The 19978-nt window shown below is 44.2% G+C and overlaps 1 protein-coding gene across 1 annotated transcript; it reads right to left on the bottom strand.

The window, feature by feature from the left end:
- Positions 1 to 6955: 6955 nt before the first annotated feature.
- Positions 6956 to 17676, bottom strand: F3 (coagulation factor III, tissue factor). Its single transcript, XM_040232268.1, has 6 exons — positions 17359 to 17676; positions 16215 to 16326; positions 12180 to 12370; positions 9856 to 10034; positions 8937 to 9096; positions 6956 to 7620 (listed from the first exon to the last, which is right to left on the bottom strand). The coding sequence occupies exons 1-6, from the start codon at positions 17456 to 17458 to the stop codon at positions 7484 to 7486; spliced, it is 879 nt and encodes a 292-aa protein (XP_040088202.1). The 5' UTR covers positions 17459 to 17676; the 3' UTR covers positions 6956 to 7483.
- Between the last annotated feature and the right edge of the window lie 2302 nt (positions 17677 to 19978).

The following is a 19978-nucleotide window of genomic DNA, read 5'->3' as shown; positions in this document are numbered from 1 at the left end:
TTAGTGGAACATGTCCTATAGCAGCATCCTGGGAAAGAAAGCATGGAAGGAAAATTCTGTGAAGTCCCTTATGTGTGAAAATATCCTTGTTCTGTTACACTTAGTGGGAAGTTCGGCTATAATAACTGAACTTAAGCTTAAGATCATTTTCCCCTAAATGTTTTTTATAGCCACTGTCCTTCCAATAAGTCACTGAATATAGTCTCAAGAATATCCTCTGCCATATCTGGCAAGTCGGAGTGTCTGAGCCTCTTGAGAGCTCTATGAAGGCAAATTAATTTTCCTCTCCTTTCCTCCTCTGCACACAATAGGGTATGACTCCCCTTTCTGTGTATAAGCTTTTTCTATGCCTCAGTGCATTATTAACTGAGTCCATTAATTTCCTCTCTTTTTTCTTTGTCTCTATAGATTATAACCTTTTAAGATTACTTAGTATCATGGTAGTGAGGTCTTAGGAAGGAAAAGAGAAGCATGTTTCATCTTTGGAAATCCATAAAGACTTAAAAGTCATTATATTCATTTTTTCACAAAAGTTTACTTCTTTTAGCAATAAAGAGGATAATACATTTAAGAAAACTCAAAACAAAAAATCGGGCCATGATTCTGAGGTGTTCTTTAGAATATCATATTTCCAGTGATTTTGTAGAGCAGACCCATGATGTATAATTTTTTTAGAATGTTCCGCTGACTCAGGTAAAGCTCTTTTTGCTAGTTCTTAGAATGAAAGAGCAAGCTCTGTGACCTGGTCATTCTGGTTCTCTGAACATGCTTCTTAAAGTATTAATGATCACCCTAAGTTAAAAAAAAAAAAATAGAGCTAGTACTTTCTAAAATTTTTTAAAGAAAGATACATTTGTATTTTTTAATTGATAAAGGTCTGTTTGTTGTTTTCAACCTAGATAATAGTCTTCTAATTGGAGATTGTGTGGGGAAATGGGGAAGCTCTGTTGCAGCCAAGTAACTGAGAATTGACCACACCCTGTAGAGACGCTCTTCTAAAGGGGAGGAAACTCCTAATCATTGCTACTTCTGCACCTGCTCGGGTGAAGAACTCGCCTCTGTGTACTGCATGACAATTATTTACCATCGTATCTGTCTCCCATGTCAGACTATGAAGTCCTAGAGGACAGAGGCTGTGTATTCTTTTTTAATTTTTATTGGAGTATAGTTGCTTTACAATATTGTGTTAGTTTTTGCTATACAGCAAAGTTATACATATACATATATCCCCTAGAAAGGTAAATTTTAAACACAAATTAATTGGCCCAACTCTCAAGTTAGCCAAAGATATTTAGCCAAATGGCTTTGACTTGGGGATGCTGAAGGCAATATAAAACTCCAGATTTTGTCAAACACGCATTTATTTTTGGCATTTTCCTATGTTCAAGTTACTGTTTGTGATCAAGCCTTCCCTCTTCTGGAACCCTTCTCATGCTTCCTCCTCTCTCTTTCCTCCATCCAATTGGTTAACTCTGTCCTTCAGCTGATATTTTTAGATAGCCCTTCCAAGTCCAGGTTAGAGGGCCCCACCTAAGTTCCCCAAAGCACCCTAGACTTCTCTTATCATAATGTTTATGTTCTGTTGTCATTACCTGTTTGTCATTTTACCCCACAAACACATGAGCTCCACAAGAGCTGAGATTGTACCGTTTATATTTTATGAAATAGTAGGTGCTTAATATTAGAACACAGGAGATGTAAGAGATGTGGGTGGGATCCTGGGTCAGGAAGATACCCTGGAAAAGTAAATGACAACGCACTCCAGTATTCTTGCCTGGAAAATCCCATGGACAGAGGAGCCTGGTGGGGTACAGTCCATGGGGTTGCAAAAGAGTCAGATACGACTGCGTACACACAATATTAGAATAAATGAATGAATTCAAATGCATAAGCATGGTTCTTGCCAGAAAAAATTACCATCTAGAAAGGGACCGTGGCAAGTAAATATCTATTCTGTACAACATCACGGGTGGGAAGAAAGACCTGTGAGAGTGCGGGAAGGAGGTAGGAAGAGTACACTGGGCATCTGGGAGAGGAAGGCACCTGAGTGCGATCAGGAATTACTATCCACAGTCTTGGAGGCCGGGTAGGTAGAAGCAGGGCACATGAATCCGTGAAATCGAGGCAGGAAAGCTTTTGGTGTTAAGAAACTTGTGAATTAAAGCAGAGGTCCTCAAAATACTATCCTAGTGAAATGTATAGTATTTGATTATGATCATGTCTCTGCTTTTAGTTTTGGCATGGATTAATAACTTGCTGATATTTAAGGTTACTAAATGGCATCTTCTTGTCAGGGCTGTGCACTTCTATCCATTGCTGAAGTGTCTCTCTCCTTTCTCCACCTTACTTCCCCTACCCTGCCTTTGTAAAATCAGAAGAGTGGGCTAAATGGGGAAAGCGCAGAGCTTCCCAGACTTCAGTGTGCATACAAAGTACCTGGAAAATGCAGATTCTGGTAGGACGGGGGTAGGATCTGAAAATTTCTAACTACCTCTCAAATGATGTCCCAAGGCCACACTTTGTATTGCAAGCAGATTCTGGAGTGGAGCTCTCCAGCTTTGGACTAAAGAGACCATCACAGGTAGACTTGTAGCACCTTGGAGAAGGTTCTCTGGTCCAGTGATTCTGACCACTCCAACCCCCATGTTCCTTCATTCTTAATCATTTATGGTGTTCTGGGTTTTATTTACTATGTATGTGTGAAAGTCACTCAGTCGTATCTGATTCTTTGCGACCCCATGGACTATACAGTCCATGGAATTCTCCAGGCCAGAATACTGGAGTGGGTAGCTGTTCCCTTCTCCAGGGGATCTTCCCATCCTAGGGATTGAACCCACGTCTCCCACATTGCAGGCAGACACTTTACCAGCTTAGTCACCAGGGAAGCCCAGTTCATGAATTCTAGTCAAGTTGCAATCTTTCTCAGCAACCGAAGATGGCGCCACAATCTTGGTCTTAAAGGGTACTTCCCACCCAGACGCTGTTATGCAAAGGAAAAGCATCTTCCTGCCCCTCTGAAAGTTTCTTGTTCTCTGACCTTATAAACTTAGAGAAGACATGTTGCTTCGCAGATGGAGCATAGATTTCCAGTGATTTTTGAAATTCAAGCTGCATTATGTCAAAAACCTTTCTTAAAGCTTTTTTAGAACCCCATTCTAAATGTTTGTTGGATTTTGTGTGTTCAAGGTGGATTGCAATTTCTGTTACAAAACTCCTGGATTGTTATAAAGTCTTTCCATTTCTGCCAGAGGTACTGTTATCTTTCAGTTGGTAATTATTTGTGTTGTATCTAATAACACACAATCATGGAATTTAAGCTAAAAAGTATTGAAGAACTTTCTAGCAATTAGCTCACTTGACAAAAAGAGCAAATAGGCTTCCCAATTTTGCTTAAGTTCTCCTGAGTTTTGGCACCTTGCAACAGGAAAAGTCCCAACAGACCACGTGTGCTAGACCTTCCAGTGCAGCAGCTGTAGACTGAGGATCTTATCTAGGCTCTGTGTATTCTTCCTTTGATTTAGGCTTCATAGCAGTCTGAGTTCGGACCTCTCTTGGCTCAGAAATGTCCCGTTTGAGAATAGAACTATTCCTAGTCTCTCATGGCAGTAAATTAGAGATTAAGCCAATGGTTCTGAAACTTTACTGAGCATTAGATCACTTGAAAGACTTCTTGTTAAAATATAGATTTCTAAGTCAGTAAATCTGAGGTCCGGGTTATGAATTTACTTCTCTAATAAGTTCTCAAATGATGCTCACTCTTATTCCATCACATGCGATACGGGACCACACTTTGAGGACCATTGGATTAAGCTAACATTGTGGCTAACACATTTCTTCATTATGTTCAGCAAGAGAGACAGCATCCTGACATTCCCAGAAAGAGCCCCGAGAGTCAACCTTCCTAGAACAGGTTAGCATATGTGCCAATTTCTGCAGACACAAGGAAGGAATGTGTTGAATGGCAAAGCCAGAATCACCTCTGTCTGCAGCTGAAAAGCAGGGGTGTGAGAAAGAACTAGCGTCCATTGAATGCGTGTGGTATGAATGAAAGTCACCATGCTTCTCAGGTAACTACTGGAGAAAAATCACACATGCTAAATACACACGTCTTAGAACAGGTGAAAACTACATTTGGAAATGAGTTTATTTACCATGTGGTTGAATTGTTTCCTTTGTTTATTTGAGACTAGTCCTTAGGTTACTGGCTGTCAGCTGTAACTAAGGTAAAATATCTTTGGATTTCACAAATATTAGTCTCTTATATTTAAGTCAAACTTGGTTAATGATTTAAGATCGTAAAAACCTGTTTTCAAAGCACGAACGTTTAGTTTACTAGCAGCTAGCTTTTCAGGACGCTTTAAGGGGCCAGAATAAATAACGAAGTATGATTTGGCCCACTAGAGGGCAGCAAATCCTGGAGAACAGTCAAAAGTTTATTCTTCGGCCCCAGCACTAACTACGATGTTGATGATGTTCGGAGTAGCTCTTTAGTCTCAGCAATAAGGACGGGTGTGGAAACCCGAGTCGTGGCTAGAATCTGCAGTGTTGAAGCGTCCCAATCATTGCACTGTAGCCTTGTCTGGATCTATAATGAATTCCTTCCCTGTGAACAGCCAGACACCTCATTCCTACCCAGACCAGCTTTCAGTCTACCAGTGCTTTCTTTAGTGGGACCATTCACATTCCTTAGATTAAGAGGCCACGGGATTGCATAACGCGGTGCTAATTCCTGGCAGGGAGAAAGCAGCCAGATGCCGTCTCTGGGAGCTTGTTCTACCCTCGTGTGCTAAGCTCTTTGCCCCAGTTAGCCCCATGGGAGCAGGAATTCAAGATAACAGCCAGCACACACTTCTTTCGGGACATGCCTCCATGCCAACCTCTCTCTGCTGCAAATGCACACCCTCCTTCTCTGATGTGAATGCCACTCTGGCACTGACGCAGATTGACTATGGCAAACAACCCAACCAAACCAGCCCGAGGAACCAACCACTGGTCTGCTTCCCTTAATTCCTCCAAAATATCTACCTTTTTTCCCCCTTTCTTTCAGGCTGCCATCTTTATGAAGACATGAAAGGTTTGTTTGGCCTGTGCTTCCTTAGAATATGGTGTTATATCTAGCATTTCATGTTTAGAATTCTACTGACAATGCTTAGAGTTCTTTAGAGCAAAGGAACAAAATGCACTTAAAACTCGAGAACAGGTGGGCAGTGAGCTGGGTGTTTGCCAAGGGTCTCCTCTGTGGGACCATGTGCAGGTGGGGGTGCCCTCTGAGACCTTACCTAGGCAGCACTCCCCCCACCCGTCCCCCGCACCCCGCTCCCCCCACTCCCCCCACTCCCTCTCCCTCTTCCCCCCAACCCCGCACGCCGTGCAGGAATCAAACAAGACTGTGGCTCAACGGTGTGCCAGGAGTCTCATTTTCATCTCTACTTAGAATCCTCTTTCAATCTGTTAGATTTTATTTGCATTCGAATGGAGGACACACTTTCTACCTTCCAGACAGAGGTAGTGAAGTCAGTGGCCCATTGGCAAGGCCACTGTCAAGGAGCAGCCCTTGACGTCACAAAGGGCTCTCAACTGTGTGTGTGTGCACGCGCTCAGTCATGTCTGACTCTTTGTGACCCCATGGACTGTAGCCTACCAGGCTCCTGTGTCCATGGAATCTTCCAGGCGAGAATAATGGAGTGGGTTGCCATTTTCTACTTCAGGGGATCTTCCCAGCTCAGGATCGAAACCATGTCTCCTGTGTCTGCTGCACTGGCAGGGGAGTTCTTTAGACTGCGCCACCTGGGATGCCCCTCAATCTAGTTTGCTTTTAATTAATTCTAGAAACTCCACTCCACTTCCCTCTCTTCCTATCTTACATTGTCCTTTTATCCAATTTTCTTTGAACAATCCAAAAAATTTTTCTTCTGTTCTCCTCTCCAACCTTCATGTGCAACTCAAACTAATGCCCATGGGAAGAACTCTCTCCCGCTAAGTCGGTGGTAGATGGCAGGCAATTTCCTCCCTTCCCTGGAAACAATACATCCCTGCCCATTACCGTGTGACCTGTGGTGCCTCCCACAGGGTAATGTCAGGCTTTGTCATATTTCCTGCCTGGGCCAATGGTACGTAAGCAGAAGTGATGTATTGCCACTCTGGAGCAGAAGTTTTAGGAGGCAGCTTAGGTCTCCTGCATTGGTAGGTGGGTTCTTTACCACTAGCACCACCTGGGAAGCCCTAGGAGGCAGCTTAAAGCCTGAAGACATGGCTGCCTGTTCTCCCTGTTTCTCCTTTGCCCTCTGTGAGAAGGAAACGGCCACCCACGCCAGTATTCTGGCCTGGAGAATTCCATGGACTGCATAGCCCATGGGGTCGCAAAGAGTCAGACACGACTAAGCCACATTCATTTCACTGTCCTGATCCTAAAAGGGGTTTCACCTTTGATTTGGGTCCTAGAATGAACGAGAAGACATTAAGAAGAGCTGCAGTCAGTCCACAGCCACCAAACCATAAGTGTAACATAAAGATACCATTGTCATAAGCCACTAAAAATTTCAGGGTCACTTACTACTGCAGTAGAATCAACCAATACAAAGGCCAAACCATAAATAATAACTGGAACATGTAATAGGCATATTTCCCAGTCACCTTTATTTATATAAAAGTATATTAAATAAATTATCTCAAAATATACACACAGAAAAATATTACCTCTATAAATAGAAAATCCCCATATATAAAACCTTTTTTCAAATTATATAAATACATACAATGTGGACCGTAAAGTTTGAAGTACCTTAAATCTTAAACTCTGTATGATTTGTTGGTAGAGCAGTCTTATAAAAACAGTCAGCTGTCCAGTGCTTCATCAACAGCGTTTGTCAGTTAAAGTGCTAGACTGTAATGCATATTAAGAATGTGCCCCAAATACAAGTCTTCTGCTTTTAACACATTCATATAAACGTTTGCTAATTGTTCAAACCTCCGAAAGCTCTCAAAAAAAAAAAAAAAAAAAGACCTTAAACACCATATTACAAACAGACAGACATACGTTATAAAGTCCACCCAATTTCCACGTTACTTGCCCACATGGTTTGATGTCAGCCTCTCGAAAGTTCTCCAAAAGTCCATGCAGGAATTTTTAAGGCATTTGTTCATTTGTTTTTCCTTAAATAATCTGGCTTCAACTTGAATGTAGAAAATATACAGTATGAAAGCATGATATGTGCAAAAGGTGCCTTAGTGTTAAAACAGCAATTTAAAAAACTTGGGAGTTGGTTGTACCGCTCATTACATTCCAAAGTGTCTTAATGCTGATGTTGAAACCAAGATGCTAATCACAAGAAGAGGTCAGATAAGAACTTTCTTTGAGCCCCAGGGTCTGTACGCTCCAAAACACTCACTTGTGTTTCCATGTGTTCTAGCGCCTTAAGAGCTCTTGGTCACAGTGCAGCACGAGCTCTGCAGAGTTGGCAGAAAGATCCAAGAGCAGGATCTTTTACGCAGCGTTGAGGGGCATGTTCTCCTTCCCACTTTGCCCTGCTCTCACCTTCCTGCACTTGTGCAGAGACACAGACAGGACGACGATGAAGATGATGATCACAAGCATCACTGCTCCAATGATGAAGAACAGTTCTGAAAAATAAAAGGTACCAAGTCAACTCAGAGAGAGAGCCTGAATCTCATTTTTCAGTGGGCAGAACCCAGGGCAGAACCCCAAATTATACCATCCAGCTTTTGTGTAACTTGAAATCTCTTTTCTCCACCACACATTTCTGTTAGGAAAGAATCTCTCAAACCCTAGATGTTTGCAGGCAATTGACAACAATGAAAAAGCATTTAACAAACTGGATAATGCTCACAGTCTAGAAAGATACATGTAGATGGAAGCAAGAATAGCTGTTAGAAACAAGTGGCTAAAGATGATGCCGAGTTGGGTAGCAATGATTATAGTGGATGAACTATCGGTGCAGAGAGAGATACAGAGTGCTCCCCAGATTCACATAAAGAAGACATAACTGGTTGGGGCAGTAAGAAGGCTTCCTGGTAGAGGCGGCACATGAAACGATTCTCAGAGGACACATTTCAGCAGAGAGAGGAGAGGCAGGGGAAGCAGTGATCTAGGTGTGCGCGAAGACAGCAAGGCAGGGAACTCAAGCTGGCTTTAGGAAGATGGATGTGAGGGCTGGGGGTGTGATGGCCCAAACGGGGCAGGACCTGGGAGGAAGAGAGCCCCTTTTTTAAAGTGACTTTAAAATATTTAAACTACCTCTCAGCAAGGCACTAGGTCATTATTACTATCCTCTCACTCTTCTGTTCCCTTACTCAGAGCACAATCCCAATCAAGCCTGGAGGCAGATTCCTGGGCTCTCAGCCTCATGTACATGTCTGAGCCTCCATGGCACCTCCAGATAAGATCCACTCCTCACCTGGTGTCTGTGCTGTGGTGTGGCACATGTGTGCACACATGTGTGCCAGTGAGGCACACACATGTACACATGTATCTGCTAGCCCCAATCCCTTTACTTCATGGGTTATGACCCTGGGCTAACAGCAGCCCATGATAGGTGCTCACAAACATCTATGGGGTGTTGCTATACCCAGTTCCCCAGGTGAGCTGGTGAAGCTCCCCACAAACCAGAAGTATGAAAAAATTGCCCAGAGAAATCTGTGATTTGATACTGAATCCTAAACATCTACCATGGGCCCAGGGCTCGCTCAGCAGAGAGCTTAGTGCATGCTAGGTGCTAGAAAAAAAAAACCTAAAAAACACCTGTTAATACAAGGGAATGACACAGAAACTAAATGTCTAAAATCATGAGTACCCTCCCCCTGCCCCAACCACAAGAAACCCAGGCAGTTTTCCCCTGAAGATAGTATGTCTAGTCCTGAGGGTATAGCTAGTCCCGTGGAAGGCAGCCCTGCCTCCCAGTTCATGGGCAGAGCCTCACCTGTGGACAGACCTTTTTCGTGGCTAGTGCACACGATGGGACTTTCTGGACTCTTCTGGTTAGCTCTTCGTGATAGAATCACTGCTTGAACATGGAAACAATAGTTTTTGCCTTTATCCACATCAATCAAAAACCCATTAGTGTTTGTCGTGGCCTTTTTCTGTTAAAAGATAAGAGTTATTTATTCATCCAGGCTCAGAGTGAATTCTGTTGCCTTTACTAAGTCCGTGTGGTAGTAAAATGAAAGTGTTAGTCGCTCAGCTGTGTCTGACTCTGCGACCCCATGGACTGTAGCCCGCCAGGCTCCTCAGTCCATGGAATTCTCCAGTCAAAAATACTGGAGTGGGTAGCCATTCCCTTTCCCAGGGGATCTTTCCAGCTCAGGGATAGAACCTGGGTCTCCTGCACTGCAGGCAGATTCTTTATGGCCTGAGCCACCAGGGAAGCCCAGCCTATGTGGACACATCTGACATAAAGATTGGAAGTCAGTTGGCTCATCAAGCTCCCCCTGATAACTGCTAAGGATTTTTTCCCCCAAGGATGAAGACATCCACTTTGGATATAGTCAACCCAATATTTAGCCCCATTAGAAGATATCTGCAAGAAAGGAAAAAAGGAAAGAAGTACTAATTGTTGAATGAAAAACAAATTCTGTCTCTGGCATCCTCAATAGAAGAAGAAATGTGGGAGCTGGTGGGAACCTTAGAGATTACTGGTCTTGCCCCTTGGCTGGGAATCTGGGTACCCGAGGCGGGCCAGTCCAAAGCAGCTGAAGTCACAGGCAGAACCAAGACAGCAGTCTGCTTCCCACTCCACAACACTGCCCTGTCAACCACTTGCTTTGATGTTTGACTTGGAGAAGAAGTGAAATCAAGGATTTGCAATTTTTAAAAAGTCATAAAAACAAAAGAATGCTCACCTTTCCTGTACTGGAAGCTTTCCAGTAATAAAGTGTATAATTCAAGTCCTTGCCAAAAACATCCCGGAGGCTTAGAAATGTGCTGTTCGCTCTGACTAATGTACGTGCGTCTTGTATGGTCACATTCAGTTTTGTCCCAACTTGTTCAAAACTCCGAATTGTTGGCAGTCCAAGGTTTGCTAAAACACAGAAAATGAGCTTCGTTGGGACTAAAGAGTTCTATACAAAGTAGAACCCCATTGAGTATCATGGTTAATAACCACCTAGTCATCCCTCACGAAATACCTCAAAGAACCAGCTCCCTGGCACCGGAGCTGAACCAAGAGACATTCTACAGCAGTGCTGTCTAGCGGAAATGTACTGGGAGCCACAGATGTCACTTTAAATCTATCTCCTTGTGGTCACATTAGAAAAAGTAAAAAGGAACGAGTGAAGTTAACCTATTTCATTTAACCCAATATGGCTAAAATATTATAACTTTAACATTCAATCAATAGAAAAACTTTGAGATCTTTCTCAAAATCCAGTGTATATTTTACACATGTGGCATTAGCTGACATTTCAAGTGCTCAACAGCTACATGTGGTTAACCAAACAGCTGCAAAAGATTCCATATTTTAGCTACAATAGAGGCTGTGGGAAAGCCCATGAAATGTCCTTGCTATCTCAAAAAATCACTTTTAACCACCAGGTCTCTTTGATGGCTCAATTATCTCATGTGCTTTGGTTGAATAATAGTGAAACAAATCCTCATAATTCAATAGGAATTATAGGCAAGGATGTATGTGTATGAGCACACAGAAATATAAACTATTTTCTCTCTTGCACCAAAAAAGGATCTGAAGTAGCTTACTAAAAGCTCAAGAACGGGGCTTCCCTGTTGGCTCAGTGTTAAAGAATCTACCGGCCAATGCAGGGGACAGGGACTCGATCCCTGATCTGGTTAGATCCCACATGCCTCAGAGCAACTAAGCCCTCGTGCCACAACTACTGAGCCTGTGCTCTAGAGCCCAGAAACCAGTTACTGAGGGCATGCACCCTAGAGCCGGTGCTCCACAAGAGAAGCCATTGAAATGAGAAGCCTGATCACCGCAGCTAGAGAGGAGCCCATGCAGCAAGGAGGACCCAGCACAGCCAAAAATAAAAATAAATAAAGATTATTTTAAAAAATCCTCAAGAACTATAAAAAGAAATCGTGAGGATGCTGCCCATGGAGGGAGACTAAATATCAATGAACCTGTAGTTATTGTAGGTGGTCATGGGTGGGGTCTAAGCTTAGAACCGGGAGAGGCACACAGCTAAAAGCACTAAGGAGTTTGAAGACAGGCTCTGGCAGACAGAGGCTCAGGGCAGGTCGTCCGATTCACCTGGGGTGAGGCTGCCCCCTGTTTCCACCCTCAGAGTAGATACTAAGGGGAAAGGGGCGGCCTGTTCCTCTGCCCCATTCCCTCCACCCCTGCCTGGAGAAACTCCCCATGGGGTATCAGCGGGGTAAACATAAAAACACCAATAACACAACACTTTCATTCTAAATCTTCTACCAGAGCCACCAATTTCACTCTTTCAGTGCGCTACATGTGTGTTTATTTAAAACACTTAGTTCAGAACCATAGCCATGATCAAAAATCTGCATCTCCTACTTGGCAGCACTCCTTTGTACTCCCTTAGCAAAGGCTGGGGAGAAAAGCATTCTGTGTTTTCAAGAGCAGCATGAAGGAAGCAGGATGGGAGCTGGCCTGGCAAGCGCCAGCACATCACAGGACTCAAATCCTGGTCAAGCGAGGAAAAAGGTCAGCAAGCCCAACGATGGGATGGGAGGGAAACCGACCTTTCCCAGTGGATTTGTAGCCTTCTGTGAAAAACCCTAATTGGGACTTCTGGTCTGATGATGGGGTACAAAATGCAGAAGATACATAAAAGCTCCTAAATATTGGGTCAGTCAAAAATTTCATTCGGGCTTTTCCGTAAGATCTTGTGGAACTTTTTGGTCACCAATCTATATGGGGAAATATTGGAACTGCCAGCCTTTTGTGAATTTCCTACTCTCTGCCCCCTATCCAGCCAGTTACTGGTAGGGTCTGGAGACAGACTGGTGGAGAAAGCTATTTGATGACATTTTTATCAACTCCAAAGTTCACATCCCATGAGCCTCCTACCACATCCAGAATGAGCAAAGAGGGCTGTGGCGCTTACTACTTTCTGAGAAGATGTGTTTATGGATAAACATTTTTTAATGTAATCATTCCTAAGGGTCACAAGCTCACAGAATATTTAGAAATTTATGAAAATAAGAATGAAAGGTTACTACAAATTGAGCTACTTACTCTCTAGGTAGGGTGTGAACTCTGGGGAGTTGGCAAACGGCGGCTCCACAGCGGAAAGGCTGGGGTCCTCCGGGTAGGAAAGGACCCTCGCCAAATATGTCTCGTTCACATTTTTCACAATCTCATCAGTGACGTCGCACTCTGTGTTTCTTGTTTGAAAGCATTTGTTTTTCCAGTTTCCTAATCTAGTGCTGAGGAAAGGAAGGAAGAGAAATGGAACATTATGATTTGCATCCAACAAGGTAACTGTTTTCTGGCTGGGCTGCTGTGTTCCTACACGGACTTCCACAGCAATCCTGAGGAGGTCTTTGCTACACTGAGCATTTCAGGTCCTCTTAGCAACCTTTGGTGCAGGGGAGGGGGCGCTCTGTAATTATCTTTGTTCTTACAGCTAAGGCCACTGAGGCAAAGGGAGGTTGGGTGACCAGCGCAAAGTCACACAGCTGGGTTTTTGAGCCAGACAGGAGTTTGGCTGCTGGGTCTGTGCTCTGAATCATTTCGTTAAAGACCTTTCTTAAAATGTGGATGATCTGTCATGACTATGTGGGAGAAGGGACAATTTTCCATCAAGACTCAGTTATTTATTAGTCTCCTTATTATATGATTATATTCTGTTTATCACATTCTGTATTCTATGTAGAATATAGTCAATGCAGTCACAGAGTCTATATAATAATACATTCTATTCTGTTACATTCTATTTTGACCATTATTGGTGTGGTTACCTAACAGTTATTAAAACTACCATAAGCCAGGTGCTCTACTGGACCCTTAAACATGTTACTTCGTTTGGTATTAATCCTTTCAAGAAAGTACTGGCTCTTTCTCACATATGAGGATACTGAAGCTCAGAGCTGCTAGGTAACTTGTATAAGGTCTTACAGCTTATGAGATGAGAGCTGGGTCTGTTCTTCTCATTATACGATCAATACTTGCCTCCCTCACTTTCACAGGATGAGCCATCAAAAATTATAGAGTAACAATACAGGTAGTGTCTGTCAAAGTCTGAGACTAAGAGACAGATCTGAGCCTGTCTCTTAAGACAGAATTTTCTTTTGTAAGATATCATCGAAGAGAAAATGGTTTAAAGAAGCACTAAAAATGAAGTTACCCTGAAATGATATAAAGAACTTCTATGAAAAACGTGAAACTATTCTACAGAACTGAAACCATTCCTAGAAAAATATGAGTGCCACTCGATGCACTGACAAGTGTCCCACGCGAGTTGACAGCTGCTCTGTTGTTCCCCATCATCAACCCCCCGAGTGTCCTGCCCATCATTCCAGGCCACACTCCAGGCCCACCTTCTACAGGAAACTCCAGATCTCCTTGCTCAGAACTGATCTCTCCCTTCCCTGGCCCCAGCACGGACACCTCATTAAAGCACTTAAGTGAGCCTGGTACTTCCAGCCCTTGTGCTCCTCCATCAAACAGTGGGGCTTGAGGGCTTGCACATGGCCAGGATTTGTGGAGCATTAGATGGTTTACATTTAGAGGCTGAACTGGGGAGGAAACAAGCTGCCATATGGATTTAACTGTCTAAATCCAGGCATAGGAATCATCAATAAGAATCTTTTAAAAGTCTGAACTAAATAACCAGGCTAAGAGGGTGTGGATAAACATACTCTTGGTCCGTAAATTCACAAACTAAGATTAAGACAGAAATATGTTTACATACTTTTGAATTTCTCTAATTTTCTGTGATAAAAGTAGAGATGCAGCCTTAATTCCAGAATGACCAGAATGCATTTTTAAAAACGGCATCATTTCTATTTTTAAAAGGGAACAAGAACCTGATGATTCTTCTCCACGGCTATGGCAAACAAGTTGTTCAGATAACAGGAGAAACACTTCTGGGTGCTGTGGCTACATTCCATCTGAGAGATAGCATTTGTGATTCCTTCAGGTCATAGGAGGAACCACAGACCTCTGGAAAATTTAGCACAGGTAATAATCACCAAAAGTTATAGAGCTTTTAAGTACTGCGAACTGGTTGGGAAGGGGCAATTTTGCAGTCAGTTCCTCTTGCCTGCTATTATCAGCATTAACACTATAAACGCCTCCGACTTTCCTCTGGGTATTGCAAAATCTCCTGATTTGGAAATAATAAAAGTCCCGCCTGAACTTCTAAAAAATCCCAACAGAATTCAGACCCACCAACTAAGGGGCAGGTTATTTTCTACAAGCTCTGGAAGTTCCAATTTAGAATTTATGGAACCAGTATTTCAGGGGATGGTTGGGTGGCAAGGCTTAAGCCAGTAACACTTTGCGACTGAAAACTGCTTCAAAAAGGGAAAAATGCAGTTGGAGCTCCAGGCACAGCTGTGGCGCCCTGTGTGTGGGGACAGGCTGGTGGTGGGGCGCTTGGCTCTGGAGGAGCGGGTCAAGATGCTTTCTCTAGGGAAGACGACCGGGAGGGAGAAAGGTGCACTGAGGGGACCAGGGGGAACGGCTCTCTTTCCTCCTCCCGGCTCTGGAGTCTCACATAAGACTCACGCAGACCCACCGAGAAGGTGGGGGTGCGCGCTGCTCCATAGGCCTTGCTTCCTGACCCTGTTGTGAGCACACCAAGGTAAATCCCTTACCTTTCCAGGGCGGGTTTCCTTGTCTATAAAATGACTACTATGGTCCCTGTACCTAGGAATCCCATTTACCCGTGGGCTGGTAACGGAAGAGTGCGGGTCTCCGGCAGGGGCTTGGGACCTCTCACAGTTCCTTTAGCACACGAGGATAGATGGCCCGCTGGGCTGGACCCAACCCAGGGCCCGCGGGCGCCCCCAAGCTGCAGCTCTGCGCTAGGTTGTTTGCACACGTGGGCCATGTCTGCTTAAATAACAGCAGCCTTGCAGTTGAGAACTTAAGACTTGACACGCTAACATAACAGTAGCCTTGCAGTCTGACAATTCAGAATTGACAAAGTCTAAATGTTTAAAAATCTGGCAAATCAGAAATATGTTTTCTCATGTTCACCAAACTTAAGATTCAATGTATTTAGGAGGTAAGCGCCCCTAAAATCTTCTTTTCACTATTCAGAAACAAAGTGTCTACTAAGGTAAACTTCAGCCCTGCCTGCATTTGTAGAATTAGTAACTTTCATCAAGTGGAATCTGATTTGACAAGTTTGGCCATAATTGTAATTATTACCTCGACTTTTAAATTCCTCTAAATCTTTCTTTGTATATATACAAGCATGTATGCATGCACACACAAATTTTCTTCCCTGTTGACTTGGCAATAGTTGTCATGAAGTTGATGTTGGAAAAAAAAAAAAAAGAACATCCGCCTAAAAGACCCACTCCATACTTAAGAGCTGCATTTCAAATGCTATAAAAGACTTGGTACAAGTTAAACAAAACAGCAAAAAAACCTTTAATTTTAGTCAGCGACATGTCTGTACCTTCTATAAGGAGTCTTAGTTTCCATAGCTGCTGTTCTCTACTTAATAAGATCTCTACCAAGCATCCTAGAACATTTCAGAAACCAAAAACTTGCTAAAACCAAAAACTTGATGGTGTATTCCTTCCCTGCTCAGTGAATCACGGATCTGACCTCCTCCAAGATCATGTATGCAACGGAATTTTGAATCATGAATCCAAAGATTAATGAATCAAACACTGCTTAAGGGCAACACATACGTCCAAACTCCTCCCTACCTCTAACATGTTAGATCCAGCTGGCAGTCTAGACAGCACGGAAAAGGCTCTGTGTACTTAGAGAAATGAGTTATCAGTGATCCACGACCACATCCATCAGTGCCTCCACGGCTTGCTCAAGAAAGTTCACGTCTCCACAGCTTATACTCACAAATTTCCCCAATCATCTCCGAAAACAAAACATTCTATCGTTTTAAGGTCTGTCAGTGTTACAGACTTGATGAGTATGACTCCCGCCAGCAAATTACCATGGATGCCCTCTTATTCTTTGTTATCTGTTAAATAATTTCATCCATCAATCAGCTTTAAAGACATCTGTATTCAGCACAGGAAAGTGGAAACAACAAAAATCTTAGTTTTCTTTTTTTAGTACCTAGCTTACCTTATCTGAACAGTGTAGACATAATTGATGGGTTTGGGTTCCCACTCCAAAATGGTCTTGAAATTAGTTGACTTCCAAGTTATATTATATGCTATCACTACATCTGTAGTGCCTTTAAACAACAGAGAAACAGTTTATTTACATGAACTTCTCAGCACACAATTTTATGTTGATCGTATAAAACATTCCCACTCTGTACCATCATAAACCTCACATTAATATTTTCCTAACCACAAAAGCTTTAACTGAATTATCATAAGAAAAAAATCGGCAATATTTTCCTAAACCCAGTTTCCTCATGGCAAGACAACCTGGTGATCTAAGGAAACACACAATGATCTTGAAGTCCTTGTTTGAAATTATTCACGGGGAAAGCCCTGTGGTAACGACCTGGAAGCACAGCTCAGGAGCCTTCAGTGGCCCAGGGTATCCACGGACCAACTGGAGAAGGGGGAAGGGCAGGATTCCAGGTTTAACTTAGCAAGGAAAGCCGGCTAGGATGTTAAAGGGCAAAGCCCACATATGTCGGAAGAGTTAGGACTGCATCCAATAAAAAACAAATTTACTTTTTTCACTTTTATCTAACCCCATGAATAATTTCAGTCACTATTTCAGAAACTTCCACAGACACCCCGGCAGACAATAAGCCTGTACACTGTCGGCTGTATTCGGTTAGGATGCCTTATTGTTAAGGTCTTCTTTGCCAGTTCTCAGAAGGTCAGTCTCTGCCTGTGTCTCACACAGAACAGGCTTACAGGGCCTGCTCCAGTCCAAGCGACATTTTGGAAGGACTGACTAACCCAGTCTAAAACACTGACGATCAAGAGAAGACCGAGAGCCGTTCCTCATTAAGGAAAGTCCACATACAATGAAGGATAACATTCAAACATTGCCTGTCGACCCCTGCAGGTGCGGAGCCTTGCCCCATCATTTTCAAGGTGTCGGCTCCTGGGAAACTAAAGCGAGAGCCCCAAAGGCACTTAGGCAACAGTGGATGCCCAGGGCAAGCATCTCGAGCACAAGGGGCGGCGGGTCCCGGGCGAGCCGCACCTCGGCGCTGCAGGGAGAGCCCGCGGTCAGCCAGACCCGTCCTCCCTCCTCCCGGTGGCTCACCCCAGGGCTCTTCGAGGCGGGTGCCACTCACCGGCGACTCCGGCCACCTGGATGAGGACTAAGCCGAACAGAAGAGCCCGAGCGACGGCGGCCTGGGGGCAGGGCACCCGGAGCCCGTTAAGGGTCGCCATGTCCCCGCGCTGACGGCGAGGTCTCAAAGATTCTGCTGAGCCCCGGAGGCTGGAGAAGTGAGGATGCTGCGGAGGCTGGGCTGGAGGCACCTGGGGCTGCAGGATGAACCGGGAGGGACGCGGAGAGCCCGGAGTTTGCGGGAGCCCGTCCCCGCCGCGCTTTAAAGAGCTGGGCGCACGTTTGCGCCTCCGCCCGTGCGGAGTCCGCCCCCGCCTCTCCTCCCGACTCCCCGCCCCCGGCCCGCCTTCGTCGCCTCGGTGGGCGGCCCCCGGCGAGTCCACACCCCGCCCCGCCTCCTCCCAGTAGGAAACTCCGGGACCCTGCAAGGACTGATTCACCCGTGATTCAACCCGCCGCCGAGCGCGAGTGTCCTTCGGCTGCTGGCCGGTCCAGGTGCTGAGGGCAACCAGGGTCCCCAGCCGCTCAGATCCCGTGACGCCCCAGCTTCCTGGCCCCGGGATCACCTATCCAGATGTCCCGTCTGAGTGGGCGGCAGGTCTGTGGGGAAGGAATAGAGGGCGGATGGACGGAGTTTGGGGAGGAAGAGAGGGATTCCCTCCCTTCCATTTGGCGATGCAGTGTCCAGGCCGGCGGGAGCGCAGCACCTACCAAGGTTAATAGAAAGTACTGGCCGCGGGCTCCTCTCTGGCCCCAGAGAGCATTTCTGGGGCGCTATGCCCACGTCGGGCGAGCTTAGAATCTGCAGCCAAGTAACAGCATGACAAGGAGCAGAGCCTTCTGCCAGCATCTGCAATTTCGTCGTTCGCACCCAAGGCAATGATACCTGGCCTGCTTACCTCCCGGGCCCCTTAGCCTAGGTGTTTTCTATGAGGTGGTGCCAATGCAAGTGTTGCGACCGGTCCGAAGGTCAGTCAGTCCAGGCACAACGCAGACCAATTTGTGTTAGTGACCGAGGAAGGACTGTCCTAAATCTGGCAGTTTGCCTCTGGGAGAATTCCGGCGTGACATGTGCCGCCTTGTGGTTCCCGAAAGGATTGTTCTCACGTTGAAGAAGACATTTGTGGGATTGAGTTAGTTCCGCTCAAATTAAAGAAACCATTAAATGAAAAAATTTACTGTAATCAGTCAAGCTTTCTGATTCTTCTGGCTTCCTCTTCTGAGGAAGTTATAAGGAAAGTTATAAGGCAGGAGAAGGTTAACTCTCATTCCGCTGGGTGGCTCTGTACGGGGTCTTGTCAAAGTATTGCCATCTATCATTACTGTTACTCTGTAGTTGCCTCCGACACAGACTGGAGAGTTTTTAGGAGAATAGAGTCTGTTTTCTCTCCTCTCCCATTTTCCTCCCCGCCAGGGAAATTAGCCCTTCATTTTAGTGCACACTGTATACACATTTTCATATAGCCTGTTGAGGCATAGCATTAAACTCACTTTAAAAGACATACAACTTTGCAAAATTTAATTTTCTCCTATCCTTTAACTGAAATAGCACGTCCAGGTTTAGCAGAGTCCTTCCTTCCTAGAAACTGAAAGCTGCACTTGCTGGTTTCCTCTTTGAGCTCTCTTCCAACTCTAAAACCCACAAAGCTTATATTTGCAAAACCAAGCCGTGCAAGTCTCCTTTTTGCAGTCTTTGGCCTCAGGCATTTTCCCTAACAGATCTTTAGCCACCTGAGTTGAAAACAGCTGGGAGAAAATGTTGCACTTCAACCTAATGCCTTAACAACAGCGGTCCCCAACCTCTGGGTCAAATGCCTGGCGATCTGAGGTGGAGCTGATGTAATAATAATAGAAATAAAATGCACAGTAAATGTAGTGTGCTTGAGTCCCCTACCCCAATCAGTGGAAAATTGTCCTCCACAAAATCATCCCCTGGTCCCTAAAAAGTTGGGGACCACTGCCATACAAGATGCAAGGAATTGTTGCTCTGTCTGCACTGTATTTGGAGTTGAATTTGGATTGTATTTGGAGCTATCGACGCTCCTGAAATCTTGAAGGGCTTTAAACAATGTCAAGATCAGCAATTCAATAAGAAAAATTATGTTCAATGTTATATTGTGATACAAAAGTTGCCATAAATGTTGGTAAATTAGATGAATATATATTTTGCATATTCACTAAAGTTATTAGGCAGGGAAGAGGAATTTGTTGGGTGTTGGCATGGGTTTTTGAGTGAATATAGAATGACATTTTCTAAGATTCAGAAAATGCTAAAAAAATTTTTTTACCATTTTCAAGAAGAAGAGGAAGAAAACTGGCTATGGTAAATTAACATTGCATAGTAAAGTTTTTTTCCTGGTTGATCAGACTGTGGCCAAATGATTTCCAATGCTGCTCTACACAAAGTACATTCCGAAATTTTCAGTGTTGATAATTTTTGCACAGAGACAAATTATTAAAACAATATTTTTATCCCCTTCAATAAAGTCGAGCTCAGCAGTTACCAAAGTTTCCTCCTATATGAAACACCTAGGAAATTCAGAAGTTAGAAAAGTTCCTAAGCTATAATGATAATCAGGCTAGCCTGACCAATCCACTTATTTGAGATTTGAGAATGTCAG

Source organism: Oryx dammah, unplaced genomic scaffold (assembly GCF_014754425.2).
Source record: "Oryx dammah isolate SB20612 unplaced genomic scaffold, SCBI_Odam_1.1 HiC_scaffold_28, whole genome shotgun sequence".
Lineage (NCBI taxonomy): Eukaryota > Metazoa > Chordata > Mammalia > Artiodactyla > Bovidae > Oryx > Oryx dammah.
This window is presented reverse-complemented; position numbering and strand designations above follow the sequence as displayed.